The sequence below is a fragment of the Aotus nancymaae genome, unplaced genomic scaffold (genome assembly GCF_030222135.1).
Source record: "Aotus nancymaae isolate 86718 unplaced genomic scaffold, 86718_ANA_hifiasm-v0.15.2.pri h1tg000008l, whole genome shotgun sequence".
Classification (NCBI taxonomy): Eukaryota; Metazoa; Chordata; class Mammalia; order Primates; family Aotidae; genus Aotus; species Aotus nancymaae.
The window spans coordinates 61,531,068-61,557,263 of record NW_026988419.1 but is presented as its reverse complement, the minus strand read 5'-3'; the positions used below and the strand labels follow the sequence as shown (position 1 = coordinate 61,557,263).

Sequence of the window (26,196 nt, the reverse complement as noted above, 5' to 3'; positions counted from 1 at the left end):
AAGGAAAACAATGTCTGCCACAAAATATTAATGGGATATTCACGTGGGAATATCCAACCGACAGACAGAAATACGTTTGGGCTAGAAGATAAGCCACAGACACAGAGTTTAAGGAATCTGCAGTTACAGCAAAGGAAACAGATGACTGCTCCAAGAAAGAGCTGGCATGGAGAGAAAAGAAATCAGTGGCAGCACTTTGTTTTTCTTTTGGGGCAGGGGAAGCAAGCGGGTGCACACGGATGCAGCTGAGTCAACACGCCAGGACTGTCTGCCTCCGCTCCAGCCAGCCAGATTGTTCTCTGTCAGACGGTCAGTTGGCTCTCTCACTGTCTTCCTCCCCACCCAGTTCTTTCCATCCTCTCTCTCTTTCCTCAGTCTCTCAGTACTCCTAGGGCGGTCTCTCCCTCATCTATGAACTCAAAGTACTAGAGGAAAAACCCACTCTCACAGACTGCTGTTGAGGATGCAGGAAGGTGGTTTTATTCTGACAAGAAAAACTAACTGCATGGGGGTTGAGGAGGTGGTGCACGAGAATAAGCAGCCACAATGGGAAGGCCATAAAATCTTCTAAACTCATGGGAAATTCCAGCAAAAGGTATCTGCCAGTCCCACCCTCAAGGAGTTGGGGGGCGGGGGCAGAAATCCATTTCAGAGAACTCCAACTAAGACAAAGGGGCTGGATTTGCTTTGCTAAGCACTACTTTTCCTCTGAAGACTCTTTCCAGCTCCCAGGCTGTGTGCAGGAGACCAGGCAGCAGGGCCAAGGGTGTGGACTGAGCACACCAATCCCACATGTACCCACAGTCTGAGGGAGTCCAAACTTTCCTTTCCTAATAGACTAAGGCAAGGAAAATCAGCACCACAGAATTTAACCCTCATTACATATGAGGTTGTATTGTTCACGAGTCACTCCAAATATATATGTCATGTGCTCCCATGTATTTGAGGCCACAGTGAAATGTCCCCCAATAAATTGCAAATAGATCATTGCCAAGCATTAAACTTTAAAAACAATATATTGCTAACATTACGAAAACTGATCACTTGGCATTACATACCTCATTATGGAAATATATAACACTTCTCTGATGCAGTCTTAACAAAAAATTAAACTCTAGACCCAAATATCAATTTACAGGAAATACAGGGGACAAAAGAATATGTTTAAAAAAAACTGCATGGGGGTACAATGAAAATTCAGACTGAAAACAACAACAATAACCCAGTTTCTTCAAGAAATGTATTAATTACAAGGAAGAAAAAGAGAGAAAGAGAGAACCTAGACGTACACATATCAAATAAATGCAACTTATTTGGCTCTTGATACAAACACACTGCAAAAAAGAAAGTTATCAGGTAAATGGGAACATTTGAACACTGACTGAATAATTGATTATATTAGAGAACTAATGTCAAGTTGTTTAATGTGTGTGGTATTGTTTTCTTTATAAAAAGTCCCTACCTTTTAGAGACATACACTGAAATATTTACAGATGAAATACATGTGATTTACTTGAAAATAATCCTGGGGAAAGTGGGGTGTTCATGGGGGTATAAACAAAACAAGGTTGGCTGTTTTGTTTGTTTGTTTGTTTGTTTGTTTTAAAGACGGAGTTTCGCTCTTGTTACCCAGGCTGGAGTGCAATGGCACAATCTCGGCTCACCACAACCTCTGCCTCCTGGGTTCAGGCAATTCTCCTGCCTCAGCCTCCCGAGTAGCTGGGACTACAGGCACGCGCCACCATGCCCAGCTAATTTTTGTATTTTTAATAGAGACGGGGTTTCACCTTGTTGACCAGGATAGTCTTGATCTCTTGATCTCGTGATCCACCTGCCTCGGCCTCCCAAAGTGCTGGGATTATAGGCGTGAGCCACCGCGCCCGGCCAACAAGGTTGGCTGTAAGTTGATGATGCTGGAGTAGGGGAAGGGGTGGCACAAAAGAATCACACTGGCTGGGCCCAGGGGCTGAAGCCTATAGTCCCAGCACTTTGGGAGGCCAAGGTGGGAAGAGCATTTCAGCCCAGGAGTTTGAGACCAGCCTGGGCAACGTAGGGAGACTCCATCTCTACAGAAAAATTTAAAAATTAACCAGGCATGGAGGCACACATTTGTGGTCCCAGCTACTCAGGAAGCTGAGGCAGGAGGATTGCTTGAACTCAGGAGGTCAAGGATGCAGTGAGCTGTGATTAAATCACTGCCTTTCAGCCTGGGTGACAGAGTGACCCCGTCTAAAAAAAAACACACACACACACAAAGAATTAAGAATCATACTGTTATGTCTTCTTTTTGTATATTTTGAATTTTTCTATAATAAAAAAGTGTTAGTTTTTTTAAAAAGGTGGGGGGAGGATTTAAGGAGGAAGAATAGATTAGATTAGAGCTATGCAGTGTCATTTTTTTAAGTATTCACGTTAGCCAAAACACATAGAAGCAGCAACAGAGGCAGATGTGGATGATGTCACCCACTCCTTTCCCCAGCAAAGGGCCCAGTGCAAGAGCCTTTTTACAGGGTTAGAGAGGCCATGATCCCTGAGGAGAAGGATGCCTGTGACTATTCTGCCCTGGGCCCATTAGCACCTTCTCTAGTCAAGGCACTGCACTCAAGCTGAAGATCAAATGATGAATAAAATATATGGACTGAAGTCAAGTGATGTGAAAAGAGAACTAAGCAGGCCATTATAATGGAGTTAAACCTGTGCTAGGTTATTAGAGTGTGGCACCAAAGTATGCTGTGGGAGCACAGGCAATGATGCTCCGACTGGAAGAGGTGGCAGCTACGCTGTCCTGGACGATTCCCAGAACTACCTTCTCATTATCATCCAATTCGCAGGCTCTGTTGCTCTAGGAAGAGGATGTACTCTTGCACAGACCAGAAGATGTAAGTGTCCTGACCTCCTGGCAGCTTGGCTTCTCATTGTAAATGCAGAAAACCGACTTCTGAGAATAACTGGATTTCCCATTCAGCTTACTTAAAGGAAGAATACATTAGCCAAAAGATGTGTCCACTTCTCTGATGTGACAGATCTTATTGTCAAATTAATAAACTGTCTTTCTGGCTTTTACAGTCTCTGAGAGTGTGGTGCCTGTGTATCTGTCGCTGAAAGATGTACCAATTCTTGATGTGCTAACAAGTCAGGATTCTGAGATTGCAAGACCAGCTCTGAGCCCTGGAGAATTTACCGGAGTAATGTCATCCCTTGGGACCTGGCTAGTAGATACCAGTCTCCTCCAGGGTCCCCCTTCTGCTCTGTGTGCTTCTTTGATCCTCTGTATTTCTCAAGGGTGGACCCATGTCTGATGCTTCTTTGATATCTGAGTCATCTTCTCTCACCATGTGTGCTACGAAGTGTTTTGGTTCTTAAAACATTTGTTCCTTGATTTCTTTCACTCTCATTCAACCTCATCAAAATAGCTAACATAACACCTATCTGGGGGCAAGTCAGATGGAAAGTGTCCATGGGGTATTTTTAAACTGAAACATGAATACTTAAAAAAGTTCCTCATCTGCCTTTGAAAGATCACAACCTTTTGTATAACCATGTTAACTTCATCTTCTGCTTTGGCCTGTGATAGCTAGCATTCCTCAAAAAGCCAATCAACTGAGGACCTTTCTCCAACCTATACTTCTCATTAAAGAACAAGAAACCAAACACCATGAACTCCTTTCCATATGAGACAATTTCTTTCATCTCCAGCGGTTTTACTGTCAATCACTTAGATAGGTTCTTTCATCTATAACAAATAGCAAAGTTCTTCTGTAAAGGTCCACATAGTAAATATTTTAAGCTCTGTGGGTCCACAATTCTCCATTGCAGCTACTCTACTCTGCCACTGCAGCGGGAAAGTGGCTGCAGACAATATGTAACCAAATAAGTATGCATGGCTGTGTTCCCATAAAACTTTGTTTATAGACATTGAAATTTGAATTTCATAGACATTTCATGGGTCACAAAATACTACTCTTCTTTTGATTTATTTCCAACCCTTCAGGAATGTGGAAACCATTCTTCGCTCACAAGACATACAGGCAAGCTGTAAGATCTGGCCCATGGGCCATAATGAATGCCAGCAATGAGTCGCTATATACGTGAATGTATATGGTCCCTGTCCCTCATAATAATCCTTTACCAACCCTGAGAACTAGGACCCATGAGTAAATCTTAAATTCACAGTTGGCAAATTTAAAACGTTATGAGAAAAATATTTTAATTAAGATTAAACAATGGGGGAAAAAAAGATTAAACAATGGGCTGGGCACCGTGGCTCACGCCTGTAATTCCAGCACTTTGGGAGGCTGAGGCAGGCAGATCACCTGAGGTCAGGAGTTCGAGACCAGCCTGGCCAACATGGCGAAACCCCATCTCTACAAAAATATAAAAATTAGCCGGGCATGGTGGTGTGTGCCTGTAATCCCAGCTAATCGGGAGGCTGAGGTGAGAATCACTTGAACCCCAGAGGCGGAGGTTTCAGTGAGCTGAGATTGCGCCGTTACACTCCAGCCTGGGTGACAGAGCAAGACTCCATCTCCCCCGCCTTCCCCCAAAAAAAGACATTTTACCTATCTTAAGTCCCAAATAGTGGGAACTACGTAATTTGTTCCTAGTTACCATCTCCTCAAAAAAAATTGTAAGATCCATGAGATAGTAGGGACTTGTTTTACTTTAACAATACATCTGCCGAGACGTTTTCCAATGCTGGTTTATCCTCCAAATGTTCAATGTCTTTCTGATTTTAAGATTAGTATTTGTAGACCCTCATCTCCTCAGTCCCACCATAGTCCAAGACCATGGATGCTCGATACATAAAAAGCTTTAGCTGTTCTTTCTTTAACCTGATCTACATATCTACACTTCCAACCCCTTCCCCATTTGCAAGTTTATACACTATTGTCCTATCTATGATACCTTTCTAGGCATGCCTAACCAACACTTTAAGGCTCTATTTTCCTTGTATTTTGTTTGTTTCACTTCAACTTTCATTGCATACTTCTTTACTCCTGCAGACTTTCTCTTTTAACTCTCCTTTTTATTTCCAGTCCCAGGGTTTCTCTTTTTCTCGCCATCCACAACAGTTGTCACTTGAATGAGGCATATATTTGAACTACGTTTCCCAGTTATGTCCTTTTCCGGTCCCAGCATCATATTCCCAAGTGAACTCACAGGGGTTCATTGTACTATTCTTTCTTTTTTGTGCAGGGTTGAAAATGTCTATAATAAAAAAGGTTTTATAAAAGTAGAGCATACATTCCTATATTCTAGATTTTGTCACAAGAGGAATTTGCAGTTAGGAAGAAATTAGCATATTCATATACCACACCACTGCCTGGCATGCCCTCCCTATTCTCTTTCTGGTAAAATTTCCCTCAGCCTCTGAGGTCTAGGCAGGAAACCTATGGAAGCATCCCTGGCCAACTTGATAACTCTCTCATCTGCATTCCCAAAACACTTTATAAATCTCCATTAAAGCACTTATCATTGCACTGTGGTTAGCTGTTTATATAGCTGTCCCACCACCAATCTCCCCGACCCTCCAAGCTTATAAGCAACTCTCATATTTTGTTGCATCCCCAGTGCCCAGCACAGTGCCTGAAAAAGAGTATCAAGATAGCACTTCTCAGAAATTTTGAGGGCAGTGTCCCCACTAAACGGGGGTTTCAGGGGGCTTCCCTAGTCAACTTCCATCAGCACTCTCAATCTTTCTCCTTTCCTAAAAAAAAAAATAAAAACAATCTAAGTAAAAATACAACTTCAGAACAAGTCCTCCATGACCTTCTTACAATAAGATTGCTGCCCTAAATCGTTTCCTCATAGGAATTGATTCTGGCATGAACACTGCAGAACATGCAAGTTTTCTCTTGATGCTACAAAATAAAAAAGCCTACATGGCACCTCACAGTTTTTTCAAAGTATTTCACCATTTTTTATTTCTTCCATGTGTCCACTTATCCCTGATAGTCCTATACTCATTTTTCAGACACTCAAGAGAAGTAAAAGTAACATGTCCAATATCAGAACTGGTGACAGCTCTGGGCCTAAAACCCTTAACTTATTGATCTATCCACTCATCTGCACTCTTCTGATGCTAAGCTCAGTATCTGTGAAGGTTTTTTTTTTTTTTTTTGCCTAGTAGATTTTTTTTACCATTATAAACGGTGGCATTAAATGGGGGCACCATGCGCTAAAAAATCAATTTTAAGCAAAATCATTTGGGCAGATACACATTATGAAAAGAGAGTCGAATATGTCCCACTTGTATTAGTCTTGCTCTATGATTTTGCCATAAGTACTTCTTATTGACTAAAGGGTTTCCAGTGAATTACCGACTGTTCTAAAACTGCCATGCCATGCATTTCTACAAATAGAAATATGTTATCTATTATCTAAAAATTTCACTCATAAGGAAGCACACTATTTATAGGTTAAGTGCAAGATCTTGAATCCCATATAATTCCTTTTTCCTGATTACTAAATTTAGATACCTATCACACTAACAACCTCTATACTTTAAATGCTCTTAGTTCTTCTACATAATCTTGTATGATTTAACCATTACTTTAATTGTCTTACTATTTATTGCACGCAACTCTTCTAATATTAGTACATATCATTTTAGACATAAATAGGGCACTGCCTGCCAAAAAATCTTGCTACTGTGTGGTAATTGAAAGTCAAGTTTATTTCTCAGATATATTAAGTTATTCAAATGAGCTACATTTAGCTTTTCTCAAATTACTTAATACTTTTCAACAATGGCCTATAATAGAGTATGCAAAGCATGTCACACTTAAGATTTTCAAATTTGATCTGGTTACGAATCTGTTAATTGAAAATTTTTCAATATGGCAGAGCACAAAATATTTCACACAAATGCAAATAGAGATGTCATGCAGATAGCTGCAAGACGTGAATCATTGCCCTTCTGCATCTAACTCCGAAATTCAGAGGCAGTTCACTCTGCAAGATTTCTTGCTCAGTTCTTAAAAGTTCAGCTGCATCACCTTTTAATCAGGGTAATAAGCTATAATTGCTAACATACTGTGTAACGTTTACTGCTAAACCTGCAATCTGGACAAACAGAAAATTATGCTGTCAGAGCCTGAAAACAACTGCAATCCACTGTTAACACACACACATCCTCCTTAGAGAGAGCTGTCATCGGGAGTTACATGCTTTATGGTTTTAATTTTTTTAGAGTAAAGGTCTTTTCCCGAGAAGCAGGTATTAAGACGGAAGCAGCCTCCCAAATGACCTTCTCTAACACAGACCTTGAGCGAGCGACTGCGGGGGCAGAGAGCTGTGAATTTCAGCAAGGGACTCGACAGCTCCACTGGGTCCCTCACACTTTGCCTTCGAGAACAAAAAAAGAATGTTACTCTGCACCTGCTGGTGCCCCCACCCCTCCGTAAAACTTAATACCCCGCGAGGTCTGAATAGCCGGAAGGGGTATGCATCGATTCTTCTGTCCCGTGATGCCAAGAGAAAATAAACCCCCACCCAGGAGCGGAGCCTGGAGTCGCGGCGGGGCGGGGGGGTTGGAGACGGGGGTGCTTTCTTCCCCCCACCCCGGCCACTGCGCTGCTTTTTCTCCACCACGTGTAATAATCTCATGCCAGTGGCACCCCACGAGAGGCGGGGATCCTTGTCCTCCTGTCTCCCGGACGAGGACCTCAACCCCTTCCCCCGCGCGGGGGCCCCGGCCACCCGCAGCCCGGCCGCGCTGCGCCCAGGTGTAGGGGTGCGGCGGTCTCGGGGCCGGGGCAGCGCCGCAGAGCCCTGCCCCCGGCTGCGGCCCCCGGCCGAGCTACCTTTTATCCAGGCAGGCGATCCACTCGGCGGAGGAGGAAGAATGGGCAGCGTGCGCAGCGACCATGTTGAGCGGCGGCGAGCGGTGTCCCCGGCTGCGGCGACCTCCCGCGCTCGAGCTGCCTGCGCCTCCGCCCCCGCCTCTCCCGCCGCGCGGACCCCGCTCCTCCCGGCCGCCTCGCGACCAACGCGGCTGCGACGGGCCCGCCCTCCCCGCGGGCTCCTGCGGCCTGGGGCGGGGGAGCGAGGGAGGGGACCCGGGGGGGCGGGACGCGGGCGCGGGGAGGGCCGAGCCGCCCGCCCGCCGCTGCACTGCGGTGCCCGGGGGTGGGGATTCCGCCCCGGGGTAGGGACCCCGCGGTCCCGCCCGCTGGGGGACACTGGGGGTGGCGACCCCGGTGGCCGGCACCTGCGACAGGTGGCTGCTGCGTCCCCCTCAGACTGGGGCCCCTCCCTCGCCCCGGGGCCTCCGAGGCGGGCGGGAGGGCAGGCGCCGCAGCGCGAGTGGGGAGGGGGATGCCAGTGTCTATATATTTTTCATACAGCAAATGCCACTAAAATGGCTGCTGCCTCTCTGTTTCCTTAGAAACCCTTGAGTCTTCCTCAGCAGCTGTCGAAACTTGCTGGCAGTTTCTTGCTCACCTTTGCTATCTCCCCTTCAGAAAGGGCTGGAGGGGAGGGCGGGGAAGGCTTGGCGTGGGGACGCCCGTCGAGTCTCTCAGTGAGGAATGAGAGGGCAGCTTCTCCCGCGGGGTGAGGAAGGGCTGGGCGCAATGGGGGGGCAGTGCGGGCAGCGCAGAGGGCAGGGAAGGAGGGGCCGGTGGGCCCTATGTGGACTGAGGGGGTGACAGACTGAAGTCACTGGCCTTGAATTTGGGCCTGCCTGCACTTCCGTCACCTGTATGGTGAAGAAAACACAGTTGAGAATGGGGAGTAGCCGGACCACAGCAGAACTGAGGTTTTAAGATGCGGGCCAAGACACCCCCGACCTCGAGTGCTCAGGTGAACTTGGATGGTTGGCCCCACTTCCTCTGCTTCCTCTGGCTGGAATGTTGAATGGGGCCTGTCTCTTGTAAATGTTCACACAAATGTCATGCCTACAAGTTGTTCAGTTACGCGCTGCCAAGAACCAAATTACACGCCGATGGTTGTTTAGGAATCTGGGGACAGGTTAAATCTTTTGGACTATTACCAAGCACTGTTTTGATATTTACGGCACTGCACTTGGGGGCAGACAATAGGGGAAAGGGACACAGTATTGCTTTCTTCTACTGTTTCCCGCCCCCCACCACCTCCTATCCAACCCCGCTCAGGGGAGCTTCAAGGGGACTGGAGAGAAGGAAACAGCAAGTGCTTTCTGGGATGCTTTGATCCTAACAATTATTACCATGATTTAAAGTCTCCAAAGATTTGCCATTTCCCTCTGCTCAATAGCCAGGATCTGGTTTCAGACCTGCCACAGTGTTCCAGCAGCAACTCCTCCCTCCCTACTCAGGGCTTTTTCTCCAGTTGACCTTCATTCTGTTCATTTCTATCATGTTTATAGTAACATTTAAAATAATATACTATATAAAGATTAACCAAAGGTATTTATGTTGTGGCTTTTTTACTATACAGGTATGAAGGAGGAAATGTATCTCCTATATTGTTTCATTTATAAACACATCAGATAGCACCTAAAAATGTTTCAAGGTCACCAAAAGCTTTCTGAAAATGCGTTTATGCAAAGATTTCCAGATAAGGAGCTAGAGGAGAAAGGAGTGGCACATCACCTGTCATCACACGGAAGCTCAGAGTTGCCATAGCTTTGGTTATGGTACTATTAATAGTCGCCATTTATTGAACATCCACTGAGTGTTAGATTCTGTGCAGCACTCTTTACATGTGTGATCCCATTTAATCTTCAGAACACTCTATGAGGCAGAGCCAGAAGGACACTACTCCACAAGGAGCAATAAATACCCTTGAAAATGTAATGAAATACTGAAAATGGTATGTATCAGTACTTTCAGGGAGAGTGTTAATTGGATTGGAAGGAAGACACTGATGAGCTGCTGGGAGTGAGAGTGAGACCCTCGAGGAGTCTACAGTGCATTTTAAGAAGTGTAGCTGTGATGAATTGCAAGGCCTTTGTTTTGCTGTGTGGGGGCCCTGCCTTTTCTCTAAAGAGAAGTTGAAGACTTATTTAAAGAATACCCTTTCAAAGGAGAACCAATGTTCACTAGCTTGTCCAGAGCATGCGCAAGTCTCCATCCAGCCTGGAGGTAGGTACGAGTAACTCCAAGATACTCACTAAGACACTGAACTCAGGAAAGGGCGATAACCCAGCTACAGGAGATGGGGCCCCAGAGCTGAATTTGGGTCTATCTGATTCCAAAGCCCTTGCAACATCAGTGATGGTGTCCCTGTTTCTGCCAATAGAATGGGAGTATAGGGCATGTCTACAATGACTGTCCAGAGGGTAAGAACAAAATAGTTATTCTCAGTTTTTAATGTAAAAATAGAGAAATGTGTGAGAAATTAAAAAGTAGAGATCCTTAAAATGTCAGGAATAGCTTTACTGTTCTACAGATTATCTTGTGATCTGAAAGAGATTTGATTCCTGGTCAAGAACTACAGAAGTAAAGGAAACTCTGTTGATAATTAGTTATCATAGTATTAAGATGAAGAAAATGGGCTTTTGCTTGGATTGGATGGGGAAAGCAAAGGACCAAAGAATATTTATTCACATCCCTCTCTTTAAAAGAACATCATGTATGTCAGTCCCAAAAGAGCACATGTTGCATGATCCTATTTATGTGAAACTTCCAGAAAAAATGAATCTATAGAGATGGAAAGTAGATTAGGAATTGCCTAAGGCTGGGAGGTTGGGATAAGGGATGACTGCAGATGGGCCTGACAAATCTTCTAGAAATGATCTAAAATAATTGGACTGTGGTGATGGATACACAACTCTATAAATTTAATAACAATCATCAAATGGTATCATTATGAGAGTATGCAAATCATCTCAGTAAAAATGTTAAGTAAATAATAAAATATTAATAAACGCATATGGAGAGGAAAAATAATATGATTGATCTTTTGGGGGGAAATAGAGAAAAGCATAGGAGAAAAAGTAAAAATTATCCATAATTCTATCACCTAGAGTTAATACTGTTAATATTTTAGTGCATTTCATTCCAAACTTTTTGATTGTAGAAAGATTCAATCAAGGCCAAGTACAGTGGCTCACATCTGTAGTCCCAGCACTTTGGGAGGCCAAGGCAGGAGAATTGCTTGAGGCCAGGAGTTTAAGACCAGCCTGGGCAACATAATGAGACCCCCATCTCTACAAAAATAAAAAAAATTAAAATTTAGAAACAATATGACATACATGTACCCACAAACATATATAACTAGCTCTGTATATGTATATATGTGCATATCGTGTACATGCATAGATATATGTATTCAAACACATTGGAAAGTATTAATAGTTTATAGGCTACTTTTTCTATTGGAATGGAAAAATGCTTTACATTCCTTAAAAAAATCCTTAAACATTTTTTCCTGGCCACCAAATATTCTAATACATAGCTATAATTTACTTATACTATCTTTTGAGGCTTGTTTTTTCACTGGGAAAAGGTATTATCTGCTTAATCTCCTTCCTACAGTTTAGCAAATTCTTTCTCTACTGAAAAACTAAGCTCTCCACTGAACTCTCCATGAGACAAGGATGAGACAAGACCAATATCTGTTAATGCTATGTAGATACCTGAATGAGTTGCTAAATGTCTGATTTCCATTTTGTTCATCTGAGCAGAGGTTCAAAGTTAGGAATTTGAAGGCAGGCAGCCAAGTTCAAATTGCAGCCCCATCTTCCACTAAATGTTTCACCTTAAATTAACTACTTAGCCTAAGACTCCATTTCATCATCTGTAGAGTGGAGAAATTAATAGTATTACACATGAACTTGGTATTTGTAGGATATTTAGCATAAGTGCCAAACACATGGTGAGTGTTCAATAACTCTAAGCTGCTATTCTCCATACAGTGCAGATAATACTATGTGTTCTCTGCATTTCACAGGGATCTGGTAGTGATAAGCTATCAAGATCACTTATACTAAAGGGCTTTGACATCTATAAATTGCAAGTTTTGACTGTGAAGGATACAAGGGATGGGTCTCCTGAGAAACCTATAGAAATTCTCCAGGAAATTCTATCATAGATTGGGCATTCAGTCATATCTGTATATGGGGAAAATCTGATTCACCATGTTTTAGGTACCTCACTGGAAGATAGGTTATAAAAACACATCTACCACTCCTGCTGGTGATATAACCAATTCATTGAAGATGCAGTACTCCTGGGGTGAAATCATAAAAGCAATTTTAATGTTTTCTCTCACTGTCCTTTTAAACTTGCTTAGTGAAGGCAATTCTACCCCTGCCACTGGATATAGCTTTTTTGGTCACTTACAGGTGATCGAAAGTATCAGATTCTTTCTATTAGAATGCCCAAACCAATATATCACTACATAATTCAATCTTTATTTCAAAGAGAATTCTGTCCTCCTCCCCAACCTACAGCTGGTCATAGGCAGGTCTCAGCCTTTAGGAGAGAAGATGTGGTCAGCTTCTCCTTTCCTTGCTCATCCCATCCCAGCCCACTGTGAAAGCCACTGGTTTTGACCCTTCCAGAATCAGAGTAGGGAAGGGAAGAGAAAAAGGAAGGCAGGAAAGTTCTTACTTCACTGGGACAGTTGTAAGATGGCACTGTATCTTCCAGGCCTGGCAAATGTCAAGCCTGCTCTTTCCCTTGTGAGTGCCTTCTTCATGTGTTCTTAGGTGCCCCTGCTGCTGGGCCCCCCACATAGGCAAGTGCCACTCAGGATTTCCTGAGTCCCCTCCAAATTTCCTCCCTCTGTAGGACTCCTAATTTATCCTCCACCTACACCCCAGCTGTCTTCTTGAGCAGCATTTAAAGGGGCTCCAGGATCATTCTCTTCTTTGTGTCCCACATTTGGTCCATAGGGACACTCAACGCCTATTTTGCTCTAATAAACTCAGAGTGTAGACCAATCCTGCCAACAGCACAGCCTCTTCACTTGCCAAAGAGGGTCACCAGTCCCTCTCTCTTCATTTTTAGGTTTCTGGGGCTGGAGTCAGACAACAATCCCCTATGCTCCCAACTTAGAGGTTCTCTGAGTAGCCCACATGGAGAGGAAAAAATAATATAAGAAATATTATTTTTCAAGACTTTCCATGACTAAAACAAGAAAATACTCCTGTTTTAGTCATGGTTTTCCAGAGAAATAGAACCAATGGGTTATATATCTATATCTATGTCTATATCTGTATCTATAAAAGGAGATTTATTATGAGGAATTGGCTTCCACAGTTATGGAAGCTGAGAAGTTCTACCATATGCCATCTGCAAGATGGAAACCCAAGAAAGACAGTGGTGTAATTCAGTCTGAATCCAAAAGCCTGAAAACTAGGGAAGCTGCTAAAAATCCCAATCCAAAAGCAGAAGATGAGATGTCCCAGTGCTAGCAGTAAGGCAGAAAAAAGGGGGGCAGATTCCTCTTTTCCTTCTATTCAGGCCCCCAACTTATAGGATGCTGCCTCCTCAGGGAGGGCAATCTCCTGAGTCCACTGATTGAAATGCTGATCTCAGCCAGGTGCAGTGGCTCACGCCTGTAATCCCAGCACTTTGGGAGGCTGAGGCAGGTGGATCACGAAGTTAAGAGATTAAGACTATCCTTGCCAACATGGTGAAACACCTTCTCTACTAAAAATACAAAAATTAGTCAAGTATGGTGGCATGTGCCTGTAGTCCCAGCTACCTGGGAGACTGAGGCGGGAGAATCTCTTGAATCCGGGAGGCAGAGGTTGCAGTGAGCTGAGATCATGCCACTGCACTCCAGCCTGGGTGACAGAGCAAAACTCCATCTCAGAATAAAAAAAGAAAAGAAATGCTGATCTTATCCAGAAAAACCCTCACAAACACACGAAGAAACAATGTTTAATCTGGGGACCCCTTGGTCCATTCAAGGTGACACATAAAATTAACCATTATGACTCCTCACAAAATCTTCCTTTAATTTTTCCTTCATAGGCACTTTTATTTCCCCCTTTGGGTGAAAAGTTTTGGACGCATGAAACTGGTCTTTAGTATTTTGATTGAAAGTTTGCATCTTGGCATCTCACTTTGGAATTTCGTATCTATTCTATTTTGGTGCCTCACATGAAACTTGCCATTTAACATCTGTGACTTAGGCTAGTGCAAACTCAATCAAGTCAACTTCCTTCCACACCTTCAACATTAATTTCTACTCAACCAAGAAAATTGCCTTTTCTACACAAAGCTATTCACCTGGGAGTTGTGAGGAATACCATACTCATTAGGGAAGTACAGCTCTTACAGTCTCTTGAGCTTTCTAAAAAAGAAATGCATAATTAAAAATATCTGATCAGGAGAGTCCCAATTTGTGGGTTATAATAAAAAGGTTGTGGTTTGTTTTAAAACTGTGATTTGTCCATTTAGGGGAATATATTTGGATTAAAATCTTAAAGCAATAATGGTGGGGACAGGAAAGTGGCTAAAATTTTATTTATGATAACAAAATTTTTTTAAGTTTTGTTATCAATATTTTCAGTACTAAATTAGGTATTAAGGAAAGAAAAGAACTTTCATCTGAGGATTGTGAACTCTTTCGAATTGTTAGGCCCAGAGAGGCATTAAAATGAGATCACAGTTGTGCCCTATTCCCCACTCTGAACTATGTATTTATCTCCTGAAACTGCCTTAGCTATGGCCACAGTAGCTATAAATTAACCTAATAGTGCCACAACAGATAATATAACCCACGCCCTATAGCTTAACAATGAATAGTCAATCACTAGTCCGCATTATTTCTGTAAAGCAATGAGAATACCTGACAAACAACTTTGTATCAGCCCACTCACTGTTTTCCTTTCTTACCTTTAAAAGTCTCCCTGTAGGCCTGGTGTGGTGGCTTACTCCTGTAATCCCAGTACTTTGGGAGGCCATGGTGGGTGGGTCACTTGAGGCCAGGAGTTCAAGACCAGCCTGGGCAACATAGCAAAACCCCATCTCTACAAAAAATACAAAAATCAGCCAGGCATGGTGGCACATGCCTATAGTCCCAGGTCCTTGAGGGGCTGAGGTGAGAAGATCACTTGAATCTGGGAGGTTGAGGCTGCAGTAAGCTGAGATTGCACAACTGTACTCCAGCCTGGGTGACAAAGTGAGACCCTATTTAAAAAAGAAAAGAAAAAAATAAATAAAAGTCTGCCTGTAACTGCCACTAATCAGAGTGTCTATTCAGGGCAATGTACATCTGTGCTCCTGGGTTGCAATCTTCAAACTCGGCTCAAATAAACTCCTACTTACGTTAATTGTGTCCCAGTTCCTTCCTCTTAGATTGACAATATTACATTTCTTTGCGATTTTTAGAAGCAGAGTTTTAACTTTGTTTGTTTTTGTATTTCTATCCTTATAGCATGTAAAAGTAAATTAAATTAGAAAGGAATTAGCTGTTTAGTTTTAACTGTACTTTAGATATATCTAACTTTGGGGCACTAGAATTAAGGCAAACAACTAAATATCATGAGCGCAAGAATAAAAATTGGTTTGAGCTTGTCTAGTGACTATCTTCCAATCCCTAGCTTTGTAAAAGACTAAGGTGAAGTTCCCTTTTGTATTCCCTGTGCTCTTCAGGTAACTTCACAGGTAAGTGCAGTTACAGAAAGGTCAATGATACACTCAGGAGGCAAAGTTAAAATGAACTCTCTGAATTAAAGAAAAAAAATTCAGAGTTAAAATTTGTGACTTAGTTATTAATGGAAGCAAGTCTTAAGAGAAAAGAAAAATCTTTTGTCCTGGAAGTAATTGTGTCTGCTAGAGAAGCATACTGACCTCTATAAAGAAAATGATAGTTATTAGTGTTAGTTCCTATAACATACAAATTCCCTGACTCCTGGGAGGCAAGAGGCTAGGAAAGAGCTCGAACGCTCCACCTCACTCCCTTCCCGGAAAGGACAATTCCTCACAAACCCATAATGGTGAAAGTCAGCAATCCACACATCACTCAGGTCCAGACTGCGTTCAGCACTCCACCCATGCCAAAGACTTCCTCAAGGAAATGAAGTCTGCACTTTCTCACCAAAGCAAAGAGAGAGGGTTACATATGCCACTTTCTCAGGCTCAGTTGGTAAAGTCGCAGTAATGAACTTAGGCACACAATTTGCAGTAAGGAAAATGTCACCATGTCACAGCTTTAGTCTTAGGCCTATTTTCTAGTGGTGGAGTAGATTTATTTTGGTGAAATAACAAGCTGCCATTGCTTTTTGTTATTGTAAGAGAGATACAGAGTATATTATTCAACTCAGAAAATCTCTCCCTGTGGTGTTATACACATTTTTCACACTAATAGAGAAAATTACCACAAACCAATTTTGAATGAATTATGGTCACCCAGTATTTGTTACAATTTCCTTTTCATCTGTAATCCAATATGGTCTTCTACATGTTTCAAAAAATGGATGACTTTATGTAGTGGATTCCACAGAGAAAATAGCATAGGAGAGAATGTGACTAAAAATCTTATTGATTATATTGAACAAAGAGCATGCACGACTTGAAGGAAGTAAAACGGAGAACTGTCATTAAAGTGAGACATATTAAATCCTGAATGGGCAATAAAGTAATAAGGAGCCGAGCTCTTTTGCTTAGGTGATATTAATTTTCACCTTTAAAAATATGATGGTGCCACCGCTAGTAAAGAAGATATATTCATTGGCATTTTGGGATTAAAAGTACTAGTTTTGTTCCAGAGATAGAAAATAACTCAGGAGGCTTAAGAAGAGGTCAACATGGGAAGACAGGTTTCTTTCTCCCCAGTGGGTCTCTGCAGGAAGCAATACCCTCCCCTCTGGGCAAGGTTGACCTCCAAGTCCAGATGAGAAGAGTTCCCTGTGTCTGCTCTTTCCTCTGCCTGGTGACCCAGAAGATTTGCAGCTGTATCCTAGCAGCCCTCAGCCTCCTCGGGGAGCTACAGAATTCAAACCCTGGAAATGGGGCTCTGCTGTCAGCTGTACCTGGGTCCTGACCTGCTTAGGATAGGCCTGTCTGGACCTAAGAGAACCTCACTGCCACCACTCAGCTACCCCGTAACAGACTGCAGAGACGGAGTCTTTTTCATTTCTTTACATCCTTTGATTCTTTGAGTCATTGAGACTCTATAAATATTTACTGAGCACCTACAATGTGCCAGGCACTGTGCTAGGCACTAAAGAAAGGGCAAAGGATGAGCAGACAAATTTCCTACTTGCAGGGGATGCTGTGGTAGTAAGTAAAATGAGACACAGCAAATAAACACATAAATATATAATATGTCCAGTGGCGATAAATGATGGGAAGAATGATTAAACAAACAAGGAAATGCGGAGACAGGGAAGGGGCATTTATCTCGTATGAAGTAGTCAGAGAAGGCCACTCTGATCAGGCAACATTTGGGCAAAACCTGCAGCCTGTCTCAGCATCACCTGTCCCTTCCTCAGTCACTTGCTCCCTGCAGCCACCAAAGGCCCCTGTGGTTTCCCTTTCTGAGGCTCACCAGCCACAGGCCTAGAATATCTGGCTTCTGTCCCCACATCCAAACTCAGCTGAAATGCCAAACTGCAGGGCCTTGTTTCCTGAGCAACTGCCAATGGGGCTGAATGATGCAACTCAGAAAGGAAGAGGATTTTATTCCCCCTGAATGGACTTTGACCAGTGGGAGACAGGAAACAGGAGATTGGAAGATGCTGGGCAGCTGAACTGCCTCTCCCTTCCCCCTCTCCGTGTGGTGCAGTTTCTCCACACGGCCCACTGTGTGGCCAAGCCTGTGCACCGACTGAGTTTTAGGGGTTGAACTATGTTCCGCAAAAAGATATGTCGAATTCCTAACCCCCAGTAACTGTGAATGTGACTTTATAGTATTTGGAGACAGTCTTTGCTGATAGAATCAAGTTAAATGAGGTCATTAGGGGGGCCCTAATCCAATCTCTTGTCCTTAGAAGGAGAAGAGACAGACACATCAGGAGATGGTGAGGTGACAATGGAGGCAGAGATTGGAGCAGTGCATCTAAGTACTAGGGAACTCCACAGAGAGCCGCAAACACCAAGGCTGGAAGAGGAAGGGAAGGAGCCTCCCTACAGGTTTCAGAGGGAGTATGGCCTTAACTTCAGACTTCCAGCATCCAGAACTGTGACACAGTATGTTTCTGTTGTTCTGAGTGACAACAGCGTGTGGTGTGTTATTACAGCTGCTTTGAAACTAACACATCGAGTGGCCAACTGTGTGGGATTGTACCTCCCAAGTAACACTCTAAGCCTTAACCTTTGCCCAGAGCTCTGTTTTCACAGAACTGCGACTGTGCCAGGTAGACCTGAATAAAGTGAGGGATGGTATCTGCAGGGATATTTGAGGGCAGGGAGGAGCCAGTGCAGAGGCCCTGAGGTGGCAGTACACGTGGTGTGCTGGAGGAGCAGGAAGGCGGCCAGGGTGTTTGGGAAGTGAATGAGGGGAAGAGTGCTCAGAGGAGACGTCAGAGAAGGGACCAAGGACATGTTCCCTAAGGCCAGAAAGGCCTTTGGATCTTTTCGACATCATCTTCTTGATATGTAATTTATATAGTAGTAAAATGAACAAAATGGGTGAATATTGTGTGATTTTTGTTAGATTTGTAAAACCATGTGATCACCATCCAGACCAAACGTTGAACATTTCCATCACCCCAGAGTTCACTCCTGCTACCTTCCAATCGATACAACTTACCAATCCTGAGGCAACCACTTCTCTCTCTTTTATCACCACAAATTTGTTTGAACCTGATCCTTAATGGCATATAAATGAAACAACATAGCATGCTTTTGCTCAAAATAGTGCTGTGAGGCTCATCCAAGTTGCTGTAGGTATATTTCAATTATTTTTATTGCTGAGCAGTATTCCATTGCCTGGATATGTCACACACTATTTATCCATTCTTCTGCTGATGAATATTTGAGTTATTTGCAGTTTAGGCCTATGAAAAATGAAGCTGCTAGGAACATTTGTGTGTTCCTCTTATTTTGAATGCATGCAATCATTTCTCTTGGTATAAACCTAGCAGTGTACTTTCTGGGTCAACTGCCTTAGGCTTAGGTTAACTTTATTCATTTACACCATTTTATACTCCTGCCAGCAATATATGAGTTCGAGATATTCTGCATCCCCACCAACGCTTGGAGCCTTTCTTGTAGGAGTGTAGTGGCATTGCATTGTGCTTTTAATATGCATATTCCTGCTGACTAATCACTCCTTTTTATATGCCTATTAATCACATACCTTCGTTTATGAAGTATGTGTTCAAGTCTTTTATTTACATTTTGTGTTTTTGTTATGGCCACATCTCACTTCCAGAATCTGTATTGGTTATCTACTGCAGCATTTTAAAAGTACTCTAAAGCTTGGCAGCTAAAAACAACAAACGCTCATTCTCTCACACAATCTCCGTGGGTCAGGAACCTGGGTGCAGCTTCATGGGTCGGTTCTGGCTCAGGCTGTCAGGTTGCATTTGAGCTGCTGCCTGAGGTTGCAGCCCTACCTTTCAAAGCTGACCCAGGGCCAGACTCCATATCTAAACTCACTCATGTGAGCTTCAGTGTGAGAAACGTGTGAATTTTGTTTGATAAAATATTGAAAAGCTTAATATCTTCCTCCTACTCTCATTGGCTTGTTGGTGCCCAGTGTCTCCGTCTGAAAAATCTCATCTATAGGAATAGATGGCAGCAAAGACAGAACCAAGGTCCCACGGCTATTGGGGAGGTTGGCAGATGGGTGAGGAAAAAGGAGTGTCAGCAATCTAAAAATATTCAGGCTCACAGAAATGTAACTGTTTGAAATGACTCACTTTTATTAAGATCCTGCCACCTCACTTAGCAGTTTAAAAAAATAATAGATCACAGCAGAATGTTTCAAATTCTCCATAAACGGCCATTTGATCCAGAAACCTATCTGTGGAAATTCATGCCAAGGTTAGAATCTACGATATGGAGAAAGCCACATACAGAGATCTCATTGAAGTACATTTTTTAGGAATCTAAATTGTGGAATCATTAAAGAGAATACGTATTCCCTCAAAAGAATATCATGGTGTTATTAAAAAGTAGTCATTATGAGTGGTTAGGACATAATATTACAGAAAATTCCTTTTTTTTTTTAAGACGGAGTCTCACTCTGTCGCCAGGCTGGAGTGCAGTGGTATAATCTTGGCTCACTGCAACCTCCGCCTCCCAGGTTCAAGTGATTCTCCTGCCTCAGCCTCCCAAGTAGCTGAGACTATAGGTGCATGCCACCATGCCTGGCTAATTTTTGTATTCTTAGTAGAGGCAGGGTTTCACCATGCTGGCCAGGCTGTTCTCAAACTCCCAACCTCGTGATCCACCTGCCTCAGCCTCCCAAAGTGCTGGATTACAGGCATGAGCCACCCTGCCTGGCCAATATATTACAGAAAATTCTTAGGCTATACCATTAAGTGGTATAGCCTAAAAGCTTTTCTTCCCAGCTTTAAAATGTGAAAATTTTTAAACCTACAGAAAAGCTGTAAGACCAGAACAATAAATGCCTGTATAGCCTTCATCTAGATTCTCCACAGTGGCCACAGTTGCTGCATCTCTTTAGGTGTAATGCACATCCTTTGAGAGTGAGTGCAGACATTTTGACACTATGGTCTAAGTACTACAGCACCTATCTTACAAGAACAAGGAAACTCTTCTACAATTTTCACACTCAAGACATTTAACATTGATATAAAGTTTATATTCGCATTTCTCCAAAAGATTTAAAACTATCTCTTTGGCTTGTTTTATCCAGGACTCAGTGGAGGATTGAGCATTGCATTTAGTTTTGTGCCCCTTTAGTCTTGTTTGATCTAAAACAGTCCCTCAACCATTTTAAAAAATTCTTTCATGACATTGACTTTTTTTTTTTTTTTTTGAGATGAAGTCTTGCTCTGTTGCCCAGGCTGTAGTGCAGTGGCACGATCTCAGCTCACTGCAACCTCCGCCTCCCGGGTTCAAGTGATCCTTCTGCCTCAGTCCTGCTAGTAGCTGGGATTACAGGCATGTGCCACCAGGCCTAGCTAATATTTGTATTTTTAGTACAGTCGGGGTTTCACCATGGTGGCCAGGCTGGTCTCGAATTCCTGACCTCAGATGATCCACACACCTCAGCCTCCCAAAATGCTGGGATTATAAGCGTGAACCACTGCCCCCGGCTAACGTTTTTTAAAGACTCTGAAACAGTTATTTTACAGAATATCCTTCAATTTGGGTGTGTCTGTTTCCTCATGATTAGAAGTTACATGAACTTCTTGGCGAACTTCTCCATTTTGTGTTGAAAATATGTGACTCTTTCCCATGTTTTGTGAAAATAAAAAATCTCTAATGTGTTTGTAAAAAAGATTAAGCTAAGATTTTGTTTGGATGCAGTGTGATTTGGACTTAGGTGTGTGTATCTAAACTTCATCCTTTGTCATCAAGAAAATAGTATAATAACTAAAAACATGTAGCTTAAGAAATCCAAGCACTTGAGAGCCAGTGTAAGTAAACTCTAATTCCCACAGCAGAAAGAAGGGGTCTTGTCTATATCAGGGACTGTTTCCTATTCTTTGTTTCCTTTTATTCGCCAGACCAGTCTATAAGCCAGATAAGGAGTTCATCAGTTCATTTTAATAGACTTCAAGACACTAGATCACAGTCCTAAAGATTAAAATCATCTGCTTTGCCATTGCTCAGATAGCAGCAGTATGTGTGCCTTCAAAATTGTTTTACTAGAAATTTTGAGTCCAGAAAATACCTGATTTCTGAACTAACCACGCAGAATCTAGGCAGAGGGAAGTCTCAATTTCATTTATAACTTAGCCGATTAAGGTTGCCAATAAATCATACCAATTTATATAAGTAACAGCCGTGGTAAGGATATTCGCTTAACAGTAAGTGCCTCTTACTTGAGACTTACAAATCTGAGTACTATTTCTAGGAACAGCCTATTGAATGCATCCAAGAGGTTGGCTTACGTCCCAGGGATGACGAAGTTCTTTGAACCCATGCCATCATTCCTACCTCACCTGCCATGACAGTTATTGCCAATTAATCACAGTGTTCTTTTCTATCAGCCTGGACACTGCTTCAGACAATTTCCCAACACAGCATTACAAGCAGCCACTAATAATAATTTGGAGTCAATACATCAGATGAAATCTTTATCATACTTGGAAAATATATTTTTCTAAATCTCATCTAGTTTTTAGCTTCTTCAACTTCATCTGCACATGAATGGTGAGGGTCTAGGAATCTGTTTCTTGTGAATGACCTACAGACAACTGGCAAGCCTGGTAAAATATCAGAGCAGGCTGACCAGGCGATCTGACAAGGGAAGGAAAGGATAAGATTAGTCAGGGTTGGCCACTTGCCATGACAATTGACCTCAATATCTCTACTAGCTGGAACACAAAGTTGATGTCTTGCGCATGAAGTAGTCCAAGCTGACTCCAGGCTTGGGGGATGGGAGTGTATGAGTTCCATTCCACACAGTCATTAGGGATTCAAATCAATAGAGCCTCTGTCTTCTTAAACACCTGACTTCCCACACCACTGTGGGCATTTGCATCCACCTGGTGGTAAGGGAAGGAGCATGGAGGAGTGCCACATGAGTGGCTTTTACAAGCAAAGCCTGAAAGTGGCTCACATCAATTCTGCAATTTTATATTTACTAGAACATAGTTACATGGCAGTGGCTAACGGTAAGGCAAGCTGTAAAGTGCAGTTCATGGAAGGGCCAGTTCTTCCCAATGGCACTCTACTATAGAAGGAAGCATAAATGTGTGGTGGTCAGCCAGCCACCTCTGCCCACAAAGAGGGGCTGTTCTGGGAAACTCCAAGGCTTCTTGTAGGGCAAGAAAATGATGATAGCACTTGAGTGCACGTAGCAGTATGCCAGACACAATATTGCCTGGCCTTTCCTAGCTGGTCTATGACTAAGCCAAATGTGAAGATGAAATTGGGACAGTGAAAATTATTAACCCTTCCATGCATTACTGGGAAAAATCTGTGCAATTTTAATCTCTAGAATATCTTTAAAGATATGATGGGAGTTGTACTTCTACCTAGGATGTAGAAAACAGACAAGAACACCTTTTCCATCCTAGAAATAAGAAAAACTACAGATAAAATACAAACTCGTAATTTTTCTTGAACCCATCAGATAGTCGAGGCCATAGGGCAACTAGGTTGCTTGAAATCCAAAGCCTCTCTAAGAATACAGGGCGCAAGCTCTGTCTTCTCAGCTTTGGCAGAACACAGGAAGAAGAGGTGCTGATTGCCATCAAACAAGTAGGAAGGATTTGCAAAAATTTCTAACAAATTGCAGAAGTCTGACTGTGAACTAGTGTGACAGTACAGGTGTGTCTGGGAGCCAAAAACACAAAGAGAGTTCACAATTACAAGATCTTCTTCACAGACTTCCATTTGGTGCTCATGAGAAAGATTGGGTGAGAGTGGGGGACCAGAAGGAGTCTTCCTTGGTGGTGCAGGCCTGGAGGAGGAGAATGCAGTCGCTGAGGGAAAGTCACAAAGCCCTCCTTAGATACCTTTCTCAAGGAACAAAAGCCTCTAGGCTCAGGGGAAGAAGTAGAAACTGTATATCTCTAAGACCAGATGAAAACCCATCACAGCTAGCGAAAGCATAAAAGAAAAAAAACTTGTCATTGTTGGAGGAGTAAGGAAGAGTCCTGTGCACAGGATCCTAGACCATTACTCTTAGAAGTCTCCTACCACTGGGCAAGTGCAGGGAAGTCCCATACAAGATTTGCCAAAGATGAAAAGCAGTTTGGCTGCCATGTAAAGGAGAAGTAGGATCACACAGGAACAAGACAACCGAGCTTGTAATACTGAGTAACAAGCAATAGCAGTCCACTCCTTGGGAGGATAGACTCCTTCTGAGGTGCTACAACACAGGAAAAGCTGAAACCTAGGGGTAGAGCAGCAACATTGAGAAAATCTCAGCCAGGCCCAGTGGCTCACACCTGTAAACCCAGCACTTTGGGAGGCCTAGGCAGGTGGATCACTTAAGGTCAGGAATTCGAGACTAGCCTGGCCAACATGGTGAAACTTCGCCTCTACTAAAAATACAAAAATTATCCCAGTGTGGTGGCACACGCCTGTAATCCCAGCTACTTGGGAGGCTGAGGCATGAGAATCACTTGAACCCAGGAGGTGGAGGTTGCAGTGAGCTGAGATTGCACCACTGCACTCCAGCCTGAGTGACAGAGGAAGACTCTGTCTCAAAAAAAAACAGAGAGAAAAGCTCTTTGACACCCAAGCAGCAACAAAACCTGCTCAACTGCTAACTAGATAAACTCAACCCCTACACAAATAACCTACCCAAAGAAGAGACATGATCATTTCTAAACATATACGCTGTTTGTTTCAGCCTCTGTTGTCCTACAAACAATGTCTGGTATTCAGTCAAAAATGAGAAGACAAGAAGACAAGAAAAGTAACCCACTGTCATAAGATAAATCAAACAGAACCAGGCTCAGAGATGATACAGATGTTGGAACTATCAGACAGGCCATTTGAAATAATCGTTAGTAATATGTCAAAGGCAATAGAGAAGGTAGACGATGTGCATGAACCAACCTGGAATTTCAGCAGAGAGATAAAAACTATAGAAAACATATAATGGAAACACTGGAAATAAAGCAAGATGGGAACAAAGATAAACAAAGATTTCCTATGTATGACACCAAATTAAAACCCACTGAGATACCACTACATACCTGAAAGAATGTCTAAACTTAAAAGACCAGCTGAACCCCATGCGGACCAGGATGTGGAGCATTGGAACCATCATACATTGCTAGTGAAAATACGAAATAATATAGCCACTTCAGAATATAGTTGGGAAGCTTTTTTAAATATCAAGCTAAACATATATCAAGCTAAAGAAATAAAAACCTATTTTCAACCAAACACCTGTACATGACTCTTTATAGTGACTATTCATAACCTCCAAAAGCTGGAAACAACCCAGTTGTCTTTCAGCTGGTGAATGGATAAACAAAGTGTGGTACATCTATGCAATGGAGTACTACTCAGCAGCAAAAACATGAACTGCTGGTACATGCAGCAACTTGGATAAATCTCTAATGCATTATGCTAAATGAGAGGAAAAAAACTAGAAGAGCTGTATAAGATCTAATTTTTAGAACAGTCTAGGAAAGACCAGACTATAAAGACAGAAAATAGATCAGAGCTTGCTGAAAACTGGTGTAGAGGTCGGGCACGGTGGCTCATGCCTATAATCCCAGCACTTTGGGAGGTGGAGGCGGGCAGATCACAAGGTCAAGAGATCGAGACCATCCTGGCCAACATGGTGAAACCCTGTCTCTACTAAAAATACAAAAATTAGCTGGGCGTGGTGACTTGTGCCTGTAATCCTAGCTACTCAGGAGACTGAGGCAGGAGAATTGCTTGAACCCAGGTGACGAATGTTGCAGTGAGCCAAGATCACACCACTGCACTCCAGCCTAGCAACAGAGTGAAACTCTGTCTCAAAACAAACAAACAAACAAAAAACCAAACTAGGGTAGATAGAGGTTTCGGCTAAAAAAAAAAAAAAAAAAAAGAATTTGGAGGGTGACGGAACTGAATACCTTGAATGTAGTGGTAGTTGTACAACTTTATGTTTTTGTCCAAACTCATAGAACTGTACATTTAGAAGGGTGATTTTAAAAATATATAAACATATGTCACAAAAATAATAAGCAAACACATAAAAAGATATAATAAATAAAAACAGGGACTCTGGCTTCCTGACCTTTTCAATCCTCTATTATACGGCCTTATAAGAAGATGGTGTTCACGGTCTATTGTATTTTGGCCTAGAATATCTCTACCCTTACCTAGAGCCCTCACCATGAGACCTTGCCTTATCAACCCAAATGGAATCGCTACAGAGACTACAAACTCACTTGACATATTCTGTTTACTAAAATAAATCCTATAAGTCTAGAATACACTATAACACATTTGATTTAAAATGTATATACCATCAAAGAAAAATTACTCAATGCTATATTAAAAGACCTAACTTTTTCTAAAATATATCTTATAGATCTCAATTTTTATGAACCACATCAAATCAATCTCTGATCATTTCAATAGCATGCATATTTTTACATCTATATGAAAATGAAAATTGTACCAAAATAAGGTTTCATTTTTTAAGGACGGTTTTACTTTGCCTTCCTTCACAATTTTGAATTTGCCCAGATTAGGATGCTAATGGGCAGTG

The 26,196-nt window shown here is 42.5% G+C and overlaps 1 protein-coding gene across 3 annotated transcripts in view; it reads right to left on the bottom strand.

Moving 5' to 3' along the window:
* Positions 1–26,196, bottom strand: part of RAPGEF4 (Rap guanine nucleotide exchange factor 4) — a 368,276-nt gene that overhangs the window by 318,742 nt on the left and 23,338 nt on the right. For 2 of the 3 annotated variants that reach the window (XM_021668976.2, XM_021668977.2), the window contains exon 1: positions 7,806–8,009. The exons of the other annotated variant lie outside the window; for it this stretch is intronic. In XM_021668976.2, coding sequence (XP_021524651.2) covers positions 7,806–7,870 — 65 coding nt within the window. In that variant the 5' untranslated portion in view covers positions 7,871–8,009. Of the gene's footprint in view, positions 1–7,805; positions 8,010–26,196 lie in introns of those variants that run through there. 3 annotated transcript variants of the gene reach the window in all.